Source organism: Camelus dromedarius, chromosome 3, assembly GCF_036321535.1.
Source record: "Camelus dromedarius isolate mCamDro1 chromosome 3, mCamDro1.pat, whole genome shotgun sequence".
NCBI lineage: Eukaryota > Metazoa > Chordata > Mammalia > Artiodactyla > Camelidae > Camelus > Camelus dromedarius.
In genome coordinates, this window is record NC_087438.1 from 9,808,794 (window position 1) to 9,826,722 (window position 17,929).

Genomic DNA, 17,929 nt, shown 5'->3' on the forward strand with positions numbered 1-17,929 from the left:
AATTTGTGCTAAAGAACTGGAAATGGCAGACAGATCTTTATTTGAGATGAGAAATATCGTTGCCGACAGAGAAGCAGGGTCAAAGTGAAGTGATATAAAAGAGCTGGACATGCTTATTTCACTTCAGTTTTAAAAGGGGGAGTTTTCAAACAGAATTGGGCTCAATTAAGTTAGGTAGCCACGAAAAAGGAGATGAGGGGAGGAATATATATGAAATTCAACCTATTTCAACTAAGTATTAGATTCCTATTTTTCCTTCAGGCAAAGCAGTATGACTATTATATATATATATTTTTGTGTCTAGTCAGATCAGCATTAAGACAGGAAGAGACATTCTTTGCTGTTATCTTATTTGTTGTTTAGATTTATGTAGCCTGATGCCAAAATGTTAGAGTTTAGATGCACCTGGAAATTTCCTCAGTATAAATTGGAAGTAGCAGATTTCAAAAGCTCACAAAGAGGCAATAAAATGGAGACAGAACATGAAGGAAATTATTGAAAACCTCCCTCACATGCCCCATCATCGTATTCCTGTTTCCACACATTTCTGCATTGATGATTACATAATGCTGAATATTTTAGTGGTAGAGAGTGCAAAATTAAGAGGATACCGGAAAATGTTTCATAATGTCAAGATAGATGCCAAGCTTTTCAAATCTTGGTAAAATGTAGGCCTTTAAGACCTGAGATGCCATGTGCTCTATTCCTATGATGTTGTTAGGTGACATGTGTCCAATAAAGGTGTAGAAGTTTCTTCACACTGTCACTGTTTTCTCTGTTGATCAGAGACTTTCTGCTGATTAGAGACTCTCTGTGAAGCCAGTGTCTTAAAAGGGGCAGGGGAGGATAAGGATCAGGATCTTGAAGAGATACCTGCACCGCCATGTTCCCTGCAGCATTACTCACAGTGGCCAAGATAGGGAAGCAACCTAAAAGTCCACTGATAGATGAATGGATAAAGAAAATGTGATGTCTACATACAATAGAATATCATTCAGCCTCAAAAAATGGAAATTGCAATTTGCAACAACATGGTGGATCCGCCATGATGCTAAATGAAATAAGTCAGACAAATAAAGACAAATATTGCATGATCTCATTTATATATGGAATCTAAAATAGACTCATAGACACAGGGAGGAGAGTGGTGGTTGCCAGGGGCTAGGGGGAAGGAGGAAGTGGGGAGGTGATGGTCAAAGGGCACAAAGTTTTAGTTATGCAAGATAAATAAATTCTAAAGATCTACTATACAGCATAGTGCCTATAGTTAACAATACTTCATTGTATAATTAAAATTTGTTAAGAAGGTAGAGCTTGTGTTAAGTGTTCTTACCACAGAAAAAAAATAGTAATAATAATAACAATAAAAGGAGAAGGAGGAAACTTTGGGAGGTGATGGACATATCTATGGCCTTCATAGGTGAACACTTATCACCAAACTCACCAAGTTATATATATTAAATATGTCCAGCTTTTCATATGTCAATCATACCTTCATAAATTGGTTTTTAAAAAGTGGTGGGGGTAGAAATGAGGTACCCACCAATCTGAGAGACTAAAGACCCTGGAGGACTTCTAGGATTAAAGAGGACAGCTTAGCCAGTGCAAGGAGGAATGGAGAAACAATGAGGAAAGATATAACACATATAAGAGTAGCGTGAAAAGTTGCAGAGATAAAAGAGAAGGCAATATCTTCATTGTCTCAAAAGAGCAGAAATTCATATGTTGTATATTGACTCAGAAAGCTTCAAGACTTAACTTGGATCAAAAAGATTCAGAAGTGTTTCAGGCAGTGTGCTGAGAAAGTGGTAAAAAGATTAATAATTTAAAAACATTGGCGTGGAGGGTGCAGAGCTTCCACGCCCTCTCCGGCAGTGTATGAGAGCGTCTATTTCCCTGTAGCTTTCCCATGAAGTATGGTGTCAAATTTCGAATTTTTGCCAATCTGATAGGTGAAATACAGGATATAAGTATAGTTTCTAAAAACTATTTGTTGAAGTACAATATACATACAGAAATGCACACACCACGAGTATACAGCTCACAGAATTTTCACAGTGAACGCATTTGTACAGTCAACACCCAGATCAAAACCAGAAGGTTAGCTGCACTCCCGACCCCTCCACGTTCCCTTCCAATCGCTGTCTACCTCGCTGCGCGCATTACCCTGACTTCTAATAACAGAGATTAGTTTAACCTCTTTTCATCCGTTTCATAAATGGAATCATATAATCTGTTTCTCATTGGGTCTCAGAATGCAACCTCCTTTCTAATTTCATCATTTCTGCTATTGCCACACAACCACATTGGATAACGGTGTCGGAAGCCTGGTCCAACTCTGATGTTCATGAGCTACATTAGATCAGTAGTCCTCTACTTGGATAATTCATAGAAATACTCAGAGAATATTGTATCTTACAGACTTAATCCAATGTCCTCAATGAATGAGTGAAAAAAATGTTATTTTAGAAATTTTGTGTGACTTTCCCAATGTCACAGAGCTTACTGGTGACAGAGTTAAACTGAGAACCCAGGACACTGAACCACCATTCCTCTGACACTGCTCACTACTCATGAGTGAGGAAGATGAGATGTGAAGCATTAAGTGCAATATTCAAAAAAAATAAAAAAGCAAACATCTCCAAGCAGAACATGTGACTGAAATCACTCCAGGGGAGAGAGCCCTGGTCTGAAGTGCTGGAACACTTCCTGGATGTGACTCACCATTTCTGCCTTAGTCCCGCTCCCAGGCCCTGAAAGCTGGCATCTGTTACACCACACAGATGTACCTGTAAGGCTGCCTCTGCTTCTTCTAACGCTGGTTTGGCTGCTTCCAGCTTTTCCTCAGCAATGGCTTTATCTTTAGAGATGCTGTCGACAATGGCCTGGGCCTTGTCCTTCACCTTCTGTACCTCGGCCTTGACCTTTTCGGCAGCCTGTGCTTTCATCATCACTTCTTTTAAGACCTAATTCAACACAAAACAAACAAACAAGAAAACCTCCTCAAAAATCACCAAAGACCCAGTTTGGACATGCACATTTTGCTCGAGTTGTTGATTTTGTCCACTTACACGATGTTTCATACATAGAGTTAAGAAAATTGCATTCTGATGGAAATAAAAAACATATACTTCCATGGTTCTGAGTGAAGGAGCACACAGCATTAACATGTATGAACTGGGAATTCAAAAGAAAATGTGGTCCACACGTGAACGCCCACCCACCGTGTCGGCTTTATCATTGGCCACTAGGAGCTCCTTTTCTTTCACTGCCAGTTCTCTGCTCAGGGCTGCAACAGACTCAGAGGCTTCTTTTAGCTTTTCCAATCCGGTATTCATTCTGATGGAAAATCCAAGCAGGCAGTGTTAAAATGTGTGGTTCTTGGCCACATTTTCCCGGTCCCGGTCTACTGATACAGACAGTAATGGTCATATTTGAAGACTGATGCACCTACAATAGCAAACCCAAGAAGGCTTGGCAAAAAACGGTAAACCTCCAGGCTTGATTCCCGACTGAAGACACTTGTATGTTTGCATAGACCGGGCGTGGAAAGAGTGAATCTGCTAAGGACGCTGCATGCCGTAAGGAACAATGGTGTCCAGATTCTATTTCACGCAGGAGACATGCTGAATGACCTTTTAGCTATTATGACAATAGACTGCAAATGCTTGAAGCCCTATCACGGAGGGAAGGAAATAAATAAGTTCTGTTTTTTTAAAGACACCAATGAAGTTAAAAGAAGAAAGACTTGGTATCAAGAAAAAAAAAATTTAAAGCCATCAGAACAGCCTCCTGAAGGGACCAGCTGCCTGCCTAACCCTGAAATAATGTGATCTTAAAGACTGGAGCCCTTGGAGGCATTTAGTTCAGTCACCCACCCAGAGGTCCCTTCCATAACCACCCTGGCTGATTCTGGCCATCTTCAGGCAGAAGATACAAGTGTTCAGAAAAGAGCTGGGCAGAGCAGAGAAATGTGGAACAAACTTCAGTGAAGTAGGATATTTACTATGCACAGAACATAAGCGTCAAGCAACCTCTTCTATCCCAGACACTCAGAAAGGGTGGGACCAGAGAGATGAGAGGACAGAGGAGAGGATGTCTGTATTCTCAGCTTCCTTCTCAGCCCACTAATTCCATCATTGTCACTCAAAATTATAGAAAGTGTTGGGCCACATGAAAACTCAGCAACACTTAATCCTGTTGGGTGAGAATAAAGCCCCTCGCAACTATGGAATAATCCTTTGAACGCACTTGAGAATGTTTCTTAACCTCAGCACTATCGGTATCTGCAGCTGGATGGCTCTTCGTGATGGAGGACTGTGCTGTGCACTGTCAGGATGTTTAGCAGCATCCCTGACCTCTAACTCTTGTGATGCCGGTAGACCCCTTAGCCCCTCAACCCTAATTATAGCAAACAAAAGTGTCTCCAGTCATTGCAAAATGTCCACTAAGAGCAAATGTGCCCCTAGTTGAGAATCACTGCTTTAAAATAACTTTATATTTGATCTTCATCCCTACCTGTTGGCCAGAGTTTGCACTTCCACAAGCTTTTCTCCATAAATGAACTTATAGCCCCGAATAAAGGAGAGGTATGATTTGGGCGTCACATGGGTAGAACGTCGGAATCTTTGGAAATAATCAACACATTTCTCAGCCACCCCATCCTGGAAGGAGCCCATGCACTGGACAACTTCCTTCTTGGTTTCCAAACTGCAGTCAATATCATAGGAAGAGAGGAAGTGTTCAGACACTGGAAAGAATAAAGACAGCAGCGTGTGAGATATGAAAGTGAATTATCATTTTAAAAGTTAACTGGCTATTTTTTAAAACTTAGACAATCCTTAGGAATGCATGCCATCTTTATAGCCCCAGCTAGCTAGATATATGGCAGCAGTTTTGGCCCCAGGTCTCTGACATCAGAATTTTATCGTCCCTTTCATGTACAAAACTAGAACAGACTTTAAACCTATCATAATTCTTTGTTTTCTGGTACACGTACAAAGAAGTCTCTTCTCCACAGCTGTAGGTTCTGGTCAGCAGCCAGCTTGTTTTACGGTTTACATAAGGACAAAAGTGGTACAAACAACTCAGAAATCAATACCCACCTGGTACTCATATTTAACAACCCCAGTTATTTATTTATTTATTTATTTCACTCAGAACCTGCCATAACCTTAACTCTCCAGGTCCGGACTGCATTTGGCACGTGGAATGTTCGTCATTACATTTTTTTATGCCTGGGCCATCTTGTCCTTAAATGTGGCAGCTGGCCATCTGTAGTCAATTCGAATTTATGGTATCCTTTAAAAATGGATGAACAAAAGTCTCCTGTTGTAGACCTTTATCTTCCCAACAGTGCCAAACACGGGACCAATTCTAAGACAGTATTTCTTATTATAAGATTAGGCCATGAAGTCAGAGCTAATCCATCATCACTTACATAGAGGATGTGTGCCAAATGCCCACCACTATGACACTTGGTCTCAACTCCAAGGAATTCACAAGGGTTATGCATTACACAGTTAAAAATGATCAAAGCCATCTTTATGCATCTTAGAAAAAAAATGGCCTATGGATTGGCTTTAAAAGTGCTAAAAAGTATTGAATAATAGACATAAAAGTTGCAAATAGAAATACCGCCAATAAAATGGGAGGGAAAAGAGGAAGAATCAAGGAACCGAGTGAACAAACCTATCAAGTCATAACTTGACAGAAAAATGGTGCCTTTCATCAGTAAGTCTCACTATATCAAGTTCTTAATGCCGTAATTGTAGGGTGGTGTTTACATTTATGTAAATAATAGAGACAATTGATCAGCGTGGTTACAAATACAGTTTAACATATACACTGAAAGGCAATAAATTAAGACCCTCAGAAGTCATATTTTTTTCATATGTAGTTAAGCAAATCCTATCAACAATTTAAATTCTAGGAAGGTTAAGTCTGGTCACTGGAAATATAGGAACAATTCTTTCCCGTGACAAATTGTTTGTCAGTATTAATCACAGTGGCTGAAGTACTGTCTGTGTGCTAGGAATGACACCAAGCTTTATGGAATATCCTCAGGGACAACCCCACTTTCTGAAAACTTTCTTGTATTTATCATATAACGATTTTTTTCTTTCTTACATAAAACAGAGAGTATCAAAATGGTGCCTTTTTTCTTGATGTAGCAAGTTGTCTTTTTGTCTCTCCCAAAAGTCAAAGAATAAAAATGGGATGGATTCAAAACATATTTTTCCATAGACCCACAATCTCCGATGCCAGAAAGGTTAAGGGGGGGGGGTGTTGCAGTTCCTCTTAGGGTGACCTAAGCCTGCTGAGACTCAGACGCAAGCCATAGAAAACCCTTCTGTCACCTTCACTGTCCAGTCACCAGAGCAGCAAAGCCAGTTTGGGGGCCCACCTTTAGGCTGCTGTCTGAGGCTACTGTGGGTTATATCCTGGTATTGTTTGCTCACTTCACCTGATGTAGAACAGATGAGGTGGGATAGAAGGGAGGACACTGACCTCGGTCCCTGAATTTTGATGCCCTCAAACTTCCACCTCATTTGGATTCGATGAACTGAAGGAATAAAGTGAGGAAGATGCATTTGTTGCCTATCCAGTAGCCATTCCCTCTTTGTTTTGTGTTTTTTTACTTTTCACTTCTCACATGTACTTTATTTTTTGTATATATATATATATATATATATATTTTTTTTTTATTGAAATATAGTCAGTTTACCATCCCCTCTCTTTGTGACTTAAAGAATCCCAACTTTGCTTAGAGTAACAATCTAACTCCCAACTAAAACTCTTTGATTCCCCAGACTGTCTTGTCACTGGGGCAGGGGGTGAGGTTCAGTTCTGGCCAATGACACATAGACAAAAGTCCCCGGGGCAGAATCTTGCCCTGAAGTAAAAGGCAAAGCTTCATGAGGCACCAAGAGACGCAAAGCCTTGAGATGCAGCCGCCATCTTGTGCCTGTAAGAGCCACAGCCTAAGGGGGTAGGAGTAAGGTTCCCAGCGGCATTGCTTTGACTGCACGTCTCTGCATTTTCTTGGTACCAGGAAAAAGAAACAAACAAACAAAAACCTACTTATTTACACCACCGCTTCTCTGATTTTCTCTTACAGACACATTCTTAACCGATCCATTCAGAGGCAAGCATATCTAATCCCAGCAGATCCTAAATCACAAAACTTTATCAGTGAATCCTTACAACACCCCTAAATGATGGATATCACTATGTACATTTTGTAGATAAGGAAACGAAGCTTAGAGAAGTTTGCTGGTAAGTAGCAGAACTGGACTTCAAAGCCTGAGATGATGAATTCCAAAGCTCACATCACCTTGATTTAGAAATTCAAATAAAACAATACTACACAAAGTCTTTTTAGTGCCAAACAAACATTTTTTAAATTAAAGCCTAAGTTCAAAGATATCTGCTAATGTGCTTTATAAACAAAAGATGCTAATTTTTCTGGGAACCAGTGGGAACTACTGTAGTTGGCTTTACTTTCTGAGCAGTTATTGTGTGCAGTTGTCTCACCTCTCTTTCTGTTGCATCATTAGCTGCAAACAGTTGCAAAAGCAATGGTGGCAAACTCATAAGGCCAAAATCTTGTATAGTATAAACTGAGTAATAATTTTCAAAGAGGGCCAGTTTATTTACATAATTAAGATGGTGGTCTTTGAAATATGCCAAAAATATGCTATTGATTTTAGTTCCAATTTAATAATACTGTACTGATATAAAATGGTGTCTAGTCAAACATTAATAATTATCTTTGCCTTGGAGAAATCTAAATGAATTTAATTGATTTAATAGTAACTTTGGAATCACAAGGTTTCATTAAGAAATGCGATACCCCCAGAATGAAGATAATACAGATACTTAGAAACAACTCAAAACAACTCCACATAAAGCTGAAAACAAAGATTTGCCAAAATGAAGATTACTAAATGGTGGGAAAGCCTAGAGTTTTACAAAGCATATTTTCCTTTAAATGTTTCACCCAGAAATTCAGTCCATTTCAATTCATACATATTAAGAACTCACTTTTTAAAAAAGCAATATAGTTATTAAAATCCTACAAAATCTAGCATCTATTGTATATGTGGGATAAAGGGGAGGACACTTGGCTCTTTCTGACTATCTTTAAATTAGAAAAATACTCTAAAGAACAAGAATAAACTATCCAAAAAAGAAATTAAGATAATAATCTCACTTATATTAGCATCAAAAATAAAATAAAATATCTAGAAATACATTAAACCAATGATGTGAAAGATTTGTGCTGAAAACTATAAAACACTAACGAAAGAAATTACAGCAGATATAAATAAAAAAAAAAAGATATCATATGTTAATGGGTTGGAAGAATTAGTATTTTTCAAGTATCTATACTACCCAAAGCAATTTACAGACTTAATGTAATTCCTATCAAAATTCCAAAGGCAGTTTATACAGAAACAGAAAAAAAAAAAAAAAGTCCTAAAATCCATAGGGAACCACTGAAGAACCCAAATAACCAAAATCATTTTGAGCAAGAACAAATCAAAATCACTTTCTGATTTCAAAATATGTAACAAACCTACAAAAATCAAAACAGCATGGTACTAGCATAAACACAGACATGTAGACCAGTGGAACAGAATAGAGAGCCCAGAAATAAACCCTGACACACATACAGTCATACGACCTTCAGCAAGGGTGCCAAGAATACACAGTGGTGAAAGGACATCCTCTTCAATAAATCCTGTTGAGGAAACGGGGTAGCCATATGCAAAAGAGTGAAATTGGACCCTTATCTTACACCATACACAAAAATCAACTCAAAATGGTTTAAACACTTAAACATAAGACCTGAACCATAAAACTCCTAGAAGAAACTGTAGAGGAAAAGCTTTTTGACAATGAGTCTTGGTAATGATTTTTTGGATGTGACACCAAAAGTGCAAGCAACAAAAGCAAAAATAGACAAGTGGGATTACAGACTAAAAAGCTTATGCCCAGCAAAGTAAATAATCAACACATGAACAGGCAATTTACAGAAGAGGAGAACATATTTGCAAACCTAATAAAGGGTTAAATATATATATAAGGAATTCCTACAACTCAATAGTAAAGAACAAGTAACCTGATTAAAATGGGCAAGGAACTGAACAGATATTTCTCCAAAGAGAAATGGCCAACAGGTATATGAAAAGATGCTCAATGTCACTAAGCATCAGAGAAATGCAAATCAAAACCACAAGGAGATATTACCTCATACCTGTTAAGATGGCTATTATAAAAAAATTTGTTTAAATTTTAAAGATAAAGTATTGGCCAGAATGTAGAGAAACAGGAACCCCTGTACACTATTGGTGGGAATATAAGTTGGAACAACCACTATGAAAAATAGTAAGAGGTTGCCTCAAAAACTTAAAAATAGAACTACCAAATAATCCAGCCATCCCACTTTGGGGCATATATCCAAAGAAATTGAAATCAAGATACTGAAGATATATCTACACTCCCTTGTTCACTGCAGCGTTATTCACAATAGCCAAGACCCGGAAACACCCTGAGGGTCCATCGACAGATGAATGGATAAAGAAAATGTGGTATTAAAAAAAAAATGTGGTATTTACATACAATGGAATATTATTTAGCCTTAAAATAAGAAGGAAATTCTGCCATTTGCAACAACATGAATAAACCAGACCAGAAGGAAAAGTACCACATGATACCATTCACATGAGGAATCTAAAACAATCAAATCATAGAAGCAGAGTAGACTGGTAGTTGCCAGGGGACACGAGGTGGAGAAAATGAGGAGATATTAGTCAAAAGATGTAAAGTTTCAGTTACACAAAATGAGTAAGTCCTACAGATCTTCTGTACAGCATAGTGCCTGCAGTTAGCAATACTCCACTGAATAGTTAAAATTTTGCTAAGTGGGTAGATCTTATGGCAGGTGTTCTTACCACAAAAATAGTCATTATCATTGTCATCATTAAAGAAGTGAGGAGGGATCTTTTGGAGATAATAATGCATACATTTATGACATAGATTATAGTTTAACAGGTAAACACTCATCTCCAAACTTGTCAAGTTGTATACATTAAGTATGTACAGCTCTTTGTATGTCATTCAGACTTCACTAAAATGGTTTAAAAAAAATAAAAATAAAGTACATCTTGAGGACTAAATAAATTAGAAAAATGCACAATAATTCAGTACTTTTATGGAAAACATTTATTACAATCTAAATGAAATATGCTAACAAAATGGTATCTTTTCTTATTGATGTGCCTGGAGATAATAATTTAATTCAGAATACAGATCTTAAAGGCACCTTAAATGGTTTTTCTCGAAATCTTGTTCCTAATTTTCTAAAAAGAATAAATAACACTTACACCCCTAAGTGGACTGAGTACTTCCAATGCCCACAGATGGTATTCCTTCAAAACAACACAAGGCAGATTAATATTAAGTGTAGATGTCGGTTTTCCCAACAAGGTTTTATATTCATAAAACAAAGAAGGTATGTCTCGTGTCTTATAATTATTTTATCCACGACTATGACTAGCACGGTACTGTGTATGCAGGCAGTAGGCTGGCTCTAAACATTTACTAGACTAGATCAGAGACATAGTCACAGTAGCTCACTGGTTATCAAAAGGTTTAAAAAGATTGAAATGCCCAGGTGCATTATATACGGTTTAAGTGCTATAGACATAAAAGGTCCAAGAAAGGGGGAAAAAACTAAATATTCCTAAGTGAACAAAGGATCTGATGTGTCTTGATTAAGCTTTGAAACTTAGATAAAAAAGATGGCAGAGAACAGTCTTGATAGGGGAGACAACATGGGGGAGAACATAGATAATCAGAGGATATTCAGGGTTCAAACAGAAGAGGTATATCTGAAAGAAAGAAGGTTTATGTTGGATTAGAGAAGACTGCAAGTAAGTCAGGGCCATATTATGGAAGGATGATGAATCTTAATGGTCTGATTCATTGATTCAACCCTGCAGGCGTCAGGCCCTGTAGCTCCTGAAATCGTGAACAAAGATTATGTAGTCTGTGAGCCCACGAAGTTTTAGTTTAGTAGGACAGATAAGCATTAATCAAATCACACAACTAAGTATTTAAATTGAAAACTATGGTTATTCCGAGAAGGAAGAGCAGAGCGCTGTGAAATGCATAACAGGACAATTGGATTAGTGGGGGGTGGGGAGGAGCAGGGGACGTTTTCCCTGAGGAAGTGACATTTAGCTGAACCAGCAGTATCCGGACAAAGGGAGGAGGGCTCAGGGAGAACGGGAGGAGGAGGGCAAAACATGGGAAGAAAAAGGCCACGTTCAAGACTCAAGGAGAACAGAGCAGGAGGAAAAAGTGACCTCAGGTGAGGCAGGGGAGGTGGGCAGGGCCAGCTCTTCCCAGCCTTGCAGGCCATGCTAGAAACTGCTTTTTCCTGAGAGCAGTGGAAGGTTTTGAGTTGAAAGCAATGTGATGGGGTTTGTGTTTTTCTCATTGTTCTGTCGGCAATGTGAGATGGATGAGAGACAGGCGAGAGGAGGAGCGACCACCAGAAAGCGATTTGAGTCTTCCAGGTGAGTTACAATGATAGCTTGGCCTAGGATGCCAGTGACAGGGAAAGGGTTGGATAGTTTCCAGCAATATTCAGGTGATAAAGTTGACATGAGTTAGCGATGGAGTAGACTTGAGAGTTGAAGAAAAGGAAGATGTTAAAGACAAAGAGTTCTCTGATTGCCAAGTTACATGCACCATCGTGAGACTTCCTGGGAGACAGTAATCAGAAGAGAACCAGTTCAGTTTTAGACATTTTCAGCTGAAGGAGCCTAAGAAACATCTATGAGAACGTATCAAGCAGGCAGTTGAGGGCACAGGTTTTGAAGCCAGAGGACAGGAGAGACCAGAGATAAAAATTGATGGTGCATATTACACAGGAGGCTGTGGATGAGCTTGGCAGGGAAGAGGGTCTGGAGTGAAGAAATGAGTCTGCCTTATCCTCCAATATGCCAAGCTCCATAAGTGGCAAGAAGCTCAACAAATACATTCTAAATAAATGAGCAAATAGACGCAGGCATGAAAGTCAGGACGCTTGCTAGGAACTGAGGAAACAGAAACAAAAGTTTCCCTGCCCTCCATATAATCTTGGCTTGGGTTGTTGCAATAAGATTTTTTTAAATGGGGCAGATTTGTGAGAAATAAACAAAAGAAGGACTTTTGTCTTGTAATAGGAGGGACGACCGAAATAAAGACTTAACAGAAAGAGCTCCATTATTTAAATTAAATCATCCTAATTTTGGTATTAGGTGTGTGTCACTTGAAATTAATTTTTTATTGAAGTACACTGAAGTTACAATGTTGTGTCATTTTCTGGTGTATAGCATAATGTTTCAGTCATACGTATACATACATATATTGGTTTTCATATTCTTTTTCAGTGTAAGTTACTACAAGATACTGAATAGAGTTCCCTGAGCTATACAGTAGAAACTTGTTGTTTATCTATTTTATATAGAGTAGTGAACATTTGCAAATCCCGAACTCCCAATTTATCCCTTCCCACCCCCTTTTCCTCAGTAACCATAAGTTTGTTTTCTATGTCTGCAAATCTGTTTCTGTTTTCTGTAAATAAGTTAATTTGTGTCTTTTTTTTTTTTTAGTTTCCACATATAGGTGATATCATATGGTATTTTTCTTTCTTTTTCTATCTTAAAATTTTTATTTTTATTGTTAATAATACCTTACATGAGATTCCGCCCCCTTGAAAAAGAACACAAATGCTACCTAAGAGATTAAAACCTCAGTGCCCTCCTGTGACATCCCAGAACTTGCCTGGGGACCAACTGAGACAAAGCTTTCCACCACACTGAAAACACTGAAATTTCTGAAAATAAACCCAAGGAGTATAGACTGAAGATCTCATTCTCTGATAATCACACTCTGGTGGGAAAAAAAAAAAAAAAATTACCTGCCAAATGAGAAAGAGTACCTTTCAAAAATCCGCAAACTTTGGGCAAAATTGGGCAAATTTTGGGTTCAGTCCAGTAGAGAGACAGCAAACAGCACAGAGTGTAAATAAATAAACACACACACACACACACATATACACAGAGCAAACCAGAAACTCTGACGTAAAAATTTCCACCACACTAACCAGCAATTAAGGCATCCTTAGGCCATCGGCTGAACCAGTCAATAGTGCATCCTGAAATGAGGGCGGGGAACTTCAAAGCTCGATTTCGAAATTTCTCCCCCACCGGGGAGAAGCAGAGCACAATGTGAAGGTTCTGCCGGACTCGGCTCATGAAGTAGTCATATAGGTTCTCGTTCGTAGGAGGGCGCCTGGGGTGTTCCTTTTTCATGGCAGATATGAGATCACTACTAATTTCATCAATTTCTTCACGAGCGAACAGGCTGGAGACCTTCAAGAAAAAGTCAGACGTTCCAATTCAGCACAGGCAACAGATCAGAACAGACAGCTTGATACGTATGATGTCTTTCCTTCATTTGTGTCTTTAAATTCACCTTTAAAAAAATCCACCAAAAGTCCTCAAGATGAACTACACCACATTTTAAAATACACAAATGATTCTATTATTAGCTGGAAAGTCATAGCCCTTTAAGGGGGTAAATGGACATATCAAAAATCCAATCAGCTTTCCTTATAACCTCCTTCTTCTGTTTTTCCACTTCTCATTTGGAGCTTTCATTAACGTTTTCAAAGCACAGCTCCACATTTTGACTGGAAGTTTTATTCTTCAAAAATCTAATAGAAAAAGCCATTCTTCATACTGATCACCTAATCCCCAACAACAGCTCTTATTCAGAACTCTAATGGAAGGAAATACAGGGAGCTCAAACGTTGGAAGGAGTCTGAGGAGGCAAAACACATAAAGGAGAAATGAGCTCTTACCTCACCCGATGATAAAACGTTGTTCATATATTCCAAAAATGACTCATCTTTTATCTCATTGTCAGTGAAAATAAAAGTGACTCCTTTGCCTTGCTGACCGGCTGTTCTATACAAAACCTTTAGGTCTTCCATCAGATTTGATGTGTTGTAGGATCTAAAGAAATAGTGTCATTGCGTCATTAGCTCAAATATTTCAACGGGAAGGAAAGATCCTTATAACAATGCTTTATGACATTTGGTTAAAAAAAATGCTAATATTGTTCCATCAGACTGTAGGTAAATGTTACTGGTTCATTATATTTACACACAAAAATGAAAATAATTTTTAAAACTGTATTTTATAAAACATTCTATTTTTACACACACTCAAAAATCTAGAGTGAAAAGTCAACCTGAAGCAAAAAGCACAATTTTTACCACAACTAAATGCCATCAGAATGTGTATACGCATGTATTATTTTGAAAACATTTGTTGGTCAAGATAATGAAAAAGCCAAACTGGGATGTTTCCTAAGCACCCATCTGCAACTGATATTTTAAAAGAAGTCTCATAACTTGAAGTAAACTAAACTCAATCATTTCAAGCCTTTGCTATATGGGGTGAGGGAGAATCTCTGAGATAGATGGTACCCTCCTCATCCCCCAACACAACTATCTTCACTGCATCTTTGGATCTCACGCGAAAGAATGTTCAGAGCAATCAGTACACAGCAGTAGAATCACTGGAAACATTATTAAATATCCCACTCTAAATCTTCTCTCAGACCCAAAGCAATCCTTTAGTGGAATCAAGCAGCAACCATGAAATGTTAGAGAGATCTCAATATAGAATAGCCCATTACTGCCAAAAGTAAAAATTTAAATATCCCAATCCTGGAGACTCGGATTCACTAAATTAAGTTTTCTCTCTTACAGGAGGCAGCTATCACTGTCTTTGCCAAATAATAAAATTAGTATTTAAGCTTATTTTCTTCTTTGTCTTTTTTAATTCCATCATCTATGCTGTATTTTGGCATATTGCATCATTAAATAAACTCAGAGTTCAGAGTACAAAAGCAAACACCTTCTGATTTTTAAAAGGCTACCAAATATTTAACTTCTATAGTCCATGCTTTTTTAGCATCTAAAACCATAACCGTAGAAGTAGAAATATCAGTACCATGCATCAGTATTTTAAGTGAGATCTGAGAGATTAGAAAAAAAAATTTCAGAGAAAGGTCCCTAAAGGAAAGAAAAAGGAAGGAAGGAAAGAAAGAGACAGAGAGAGAAAGAGAGAAAGAAAGAACGAGAAAGAAAGAAAGAAAGAAAGAAAGAAAGAAAGAAAGAAAGAAAGAAAGAAAGAAAGAAAGAAAGAAAGAAAGAAAGAAAGAAAGAAAGAAAGAGAAAGAAAGAAAAAGAAAGGAAGAAAGAAAGGAAGAAGGAAAGGAAGGAAGGAAGGAAGGAAAAAAGAAACGGAAGGAAGGAAGGAAGGAAGGAAAGAGGACAATGGAAAATACCTCACCCCAGCTTCTCATGACGTGAGGGGAAGATCTCAGCCCAGTCCCCTCAATCTCAATGACCCCACTGCCTGAAAAAATACGACCGTGTCATCTAACCTGTGCTTCCCAAAGGAGAGGCACTTGCTTCCTGAGCCTTGGTCACGTGGCCGTGCAAAGGCTAAGGCAGTAGGATGGTCTCTGGAAGACTATGAGAAGGCAGAGAAGGCCTTGCCCCTCCTTTTCATCAGTACTGGAGCATTCCCATGACAATACGCAGAGAAACTAATGTATCACAGGAAGAGGAGAGGCAAGGTATTTTTACTGAGGCAGCGGGGGGTGGTGAAAGTCATGGCAGACCAGAAACCAGAAATATTTTTGCCAGTTCCCAGGTTTATTGGAGATTTCAAACAAATCTTAGCCTCTCTGAGCCTCAGCTGCGAGATGGACTAGATGACCTGCTAACCCACAAAGCCAAAAAGTTCTTTTGAAGATCAGATTAGCTCATGCATATAAAAGTGCTTTGAAAACAATAAGGTTTCATAAAAATGTTAAGAACAAAAATCTCAGAGTTCAATCCCTTTCCTGTATAGGTTATCCTTTATCTAACTCAGTTTCCATCCATAAAGTAAAAAAATTATACACAAGGTAACGAATTCTTTCTCTCTGTTTTAGTAGTTGGTAAAAATGGCGAACTTTTGGATTTATTCTCCAAGCAGAACCCTACAATTTAGACCAAATAAAAGGTGTAACCACAACAACTTGAGTATCTGGATCTCCAAACCCAATGTTTAATAATTTTCAACCTTTATCCCGGCAGGTGACTATGGATCTCCATCAGTGAGACAGATCAGCAGCATGTCTGCCCTACAGGGCCGAGTCAACACTTGGTCAATGCCCAACAGGCAAGACTCTTACTCTCACGCCTAGAAATTAACTTCTGATCACTTCCAGCCCAATTAAACTTCCCAAACTGGCCTCCTGCTTCTCACCTCATCTTGGTTACTCCCGAAGTTCTGTTGAGCCTCTCTGCATCACCCCTGCTTGTATCTCTTCTGTTCACATCCCACCTTCTACTTCTCCCTGCTCTGCACACACTCCAGGGGAAATTCTTCTGGCTTCCCTACCTTGATGAATAGCAGTGCCATATATCGAGTTCCTCAAGCCAGAACTAGGATGTACCAAGTCCAAAAGCTCCACCTTCCTGAGGATCTCTTAAATCTGCTCTCTTTTCTTCAACTCTCACTGCCACCACTCATGACACCACCGCCTCTCGCTGAGATCCCTGAGTCAGCCTTCAAACCCTTCCAGCTTAGCTCCTTCCATCCACTTTCTGTACATGCAAATCCAACATGCCTTCCCTAGTGATGACTGGTTTCCCATCATACTAGGATGAAGTCCCAATTCCTGATGACACTTTTAAAGCCCTCCATTTCTCTTCCCTTCCCACTTTCCTCCTAATCTGTACACCAGCCTCTGTTTCCAGGGCCTCAACTGGGACTTCACATGAGCTGATCCTTTTGCCTGGAACATTCTTTACTGCTCCTCTTCTCTGAGATAACTTTACCCATATTCAGGTCTCAGGTGAAACATCCCTTTCTCTAGGAAGACTTTTCTGATCATCCTCGAAACTAGGTTAGGAATTCCCTGCCCGTGTTTCAGCAGAATCTTATCTGCATTTATTTCCTTATCAGAGATAGCGTCTACCTATCACACCTCATTTAATGAGTTGCTCAGTTGTCCCCATTGAACTGCTATAAACTCCATGATGACACAGATCTACCTTGTAGATTCTTGAAATCTGAATTAACATTTAGTAAGGATAAATCTCTTCTGAAATGCACTAAAAGGAATACACACAATATTCATATCAAGCATAACATAAAAACAGAGAGGCAATTCTTCACTGTAACGAGATGCTGGAGTGTTTCCAAGGCAATTTATTAACGTGAAATTTTCATGGTCCATAACAGAGGTTGAAAGGGGAAGGTGATAACTCGGCATTCAAGAAGGAAAACTATTATAATTCCTTCAGGTATGAGAAAAATGCATTCTTAACTCCAAGTGGCCTCTGAGAACCGTTTATCAAAATCCATTTCAGGTTAATTAGAGTGAAAGCGTGTTACCTTGTCAGAGTGATCTGGAAGGAAGCGTAGCCAGCAATGAATGAAGCCAACCTTGTCAAGCTCTGCTTTCCCGATCCGCCCACCCCAACCAGGAGGGCATTTCCCCGGGGAGTACGAATGACACGCGAGATCTAGAATATGGAATACGAAAAGTATGTATCATTTAACAAGTAAATATTCCACTTTTTCCGTTTCCTCAATACAGGCATACCTCGGAGATACCGCAGGTTCAGTTCCATACCACCATAATAAAGTAAATATCACAATAAAGCAAGTTACACAATATTTTTTTGGTTTCCTAGTACATATAAAAGTTATGTTTACACTATACTATTCATGGTGCAATAGCATTACATCTTTTAAAAGTACATACCTTAATTAAAAAATACTTCATTGCTAAAAAATGC

General features: G+C 38.7%; 1 protein-coding gene across 1 annotated transcript in view; it reads right to left on the bottom strand.

Annotated features, from left to right (window-relative positions):
• DNAH5 (dynein axonemal heavy chain 5) overlaps positions 1 to 17,929 on the bottom strand; it is a 236,785-nt gene that overhangs the window by 57,701 nt on the left and 161,155 nt on the right. Inside the window, exons 53-58 of the mRNA XM_064479570.1 lie at positions 17,523 to 17,653; positions 13,922 to 14,075; positions 13,163 to 13,430; positions 4,519 to 4,750; positions 3,225 to 3,339; positions 2,790 to 2,966 (exon numbers count right to left, since the gene is read on the bottom strand). Of these exons, the coding sequence (XP_064335640.1) occupies positions 2,790 to 2,966; positions 3,225 to 3,339; positions 4,519 to 4,750; positions 13,163 to 13,430; positions 13,922 to 14,075; positions 17,523 to 17,653 (1,077 nt within the window). The remainder of the gene's footprint in view (positions 1 to 2,789; positions 2,967 to 3,224; positions 3,340 to 4,518; positions 4,751 to 13,162; positions 13,431 to 13,921; positions 14,076 to 17,522; positions 17,654 to 17,929) is intronic.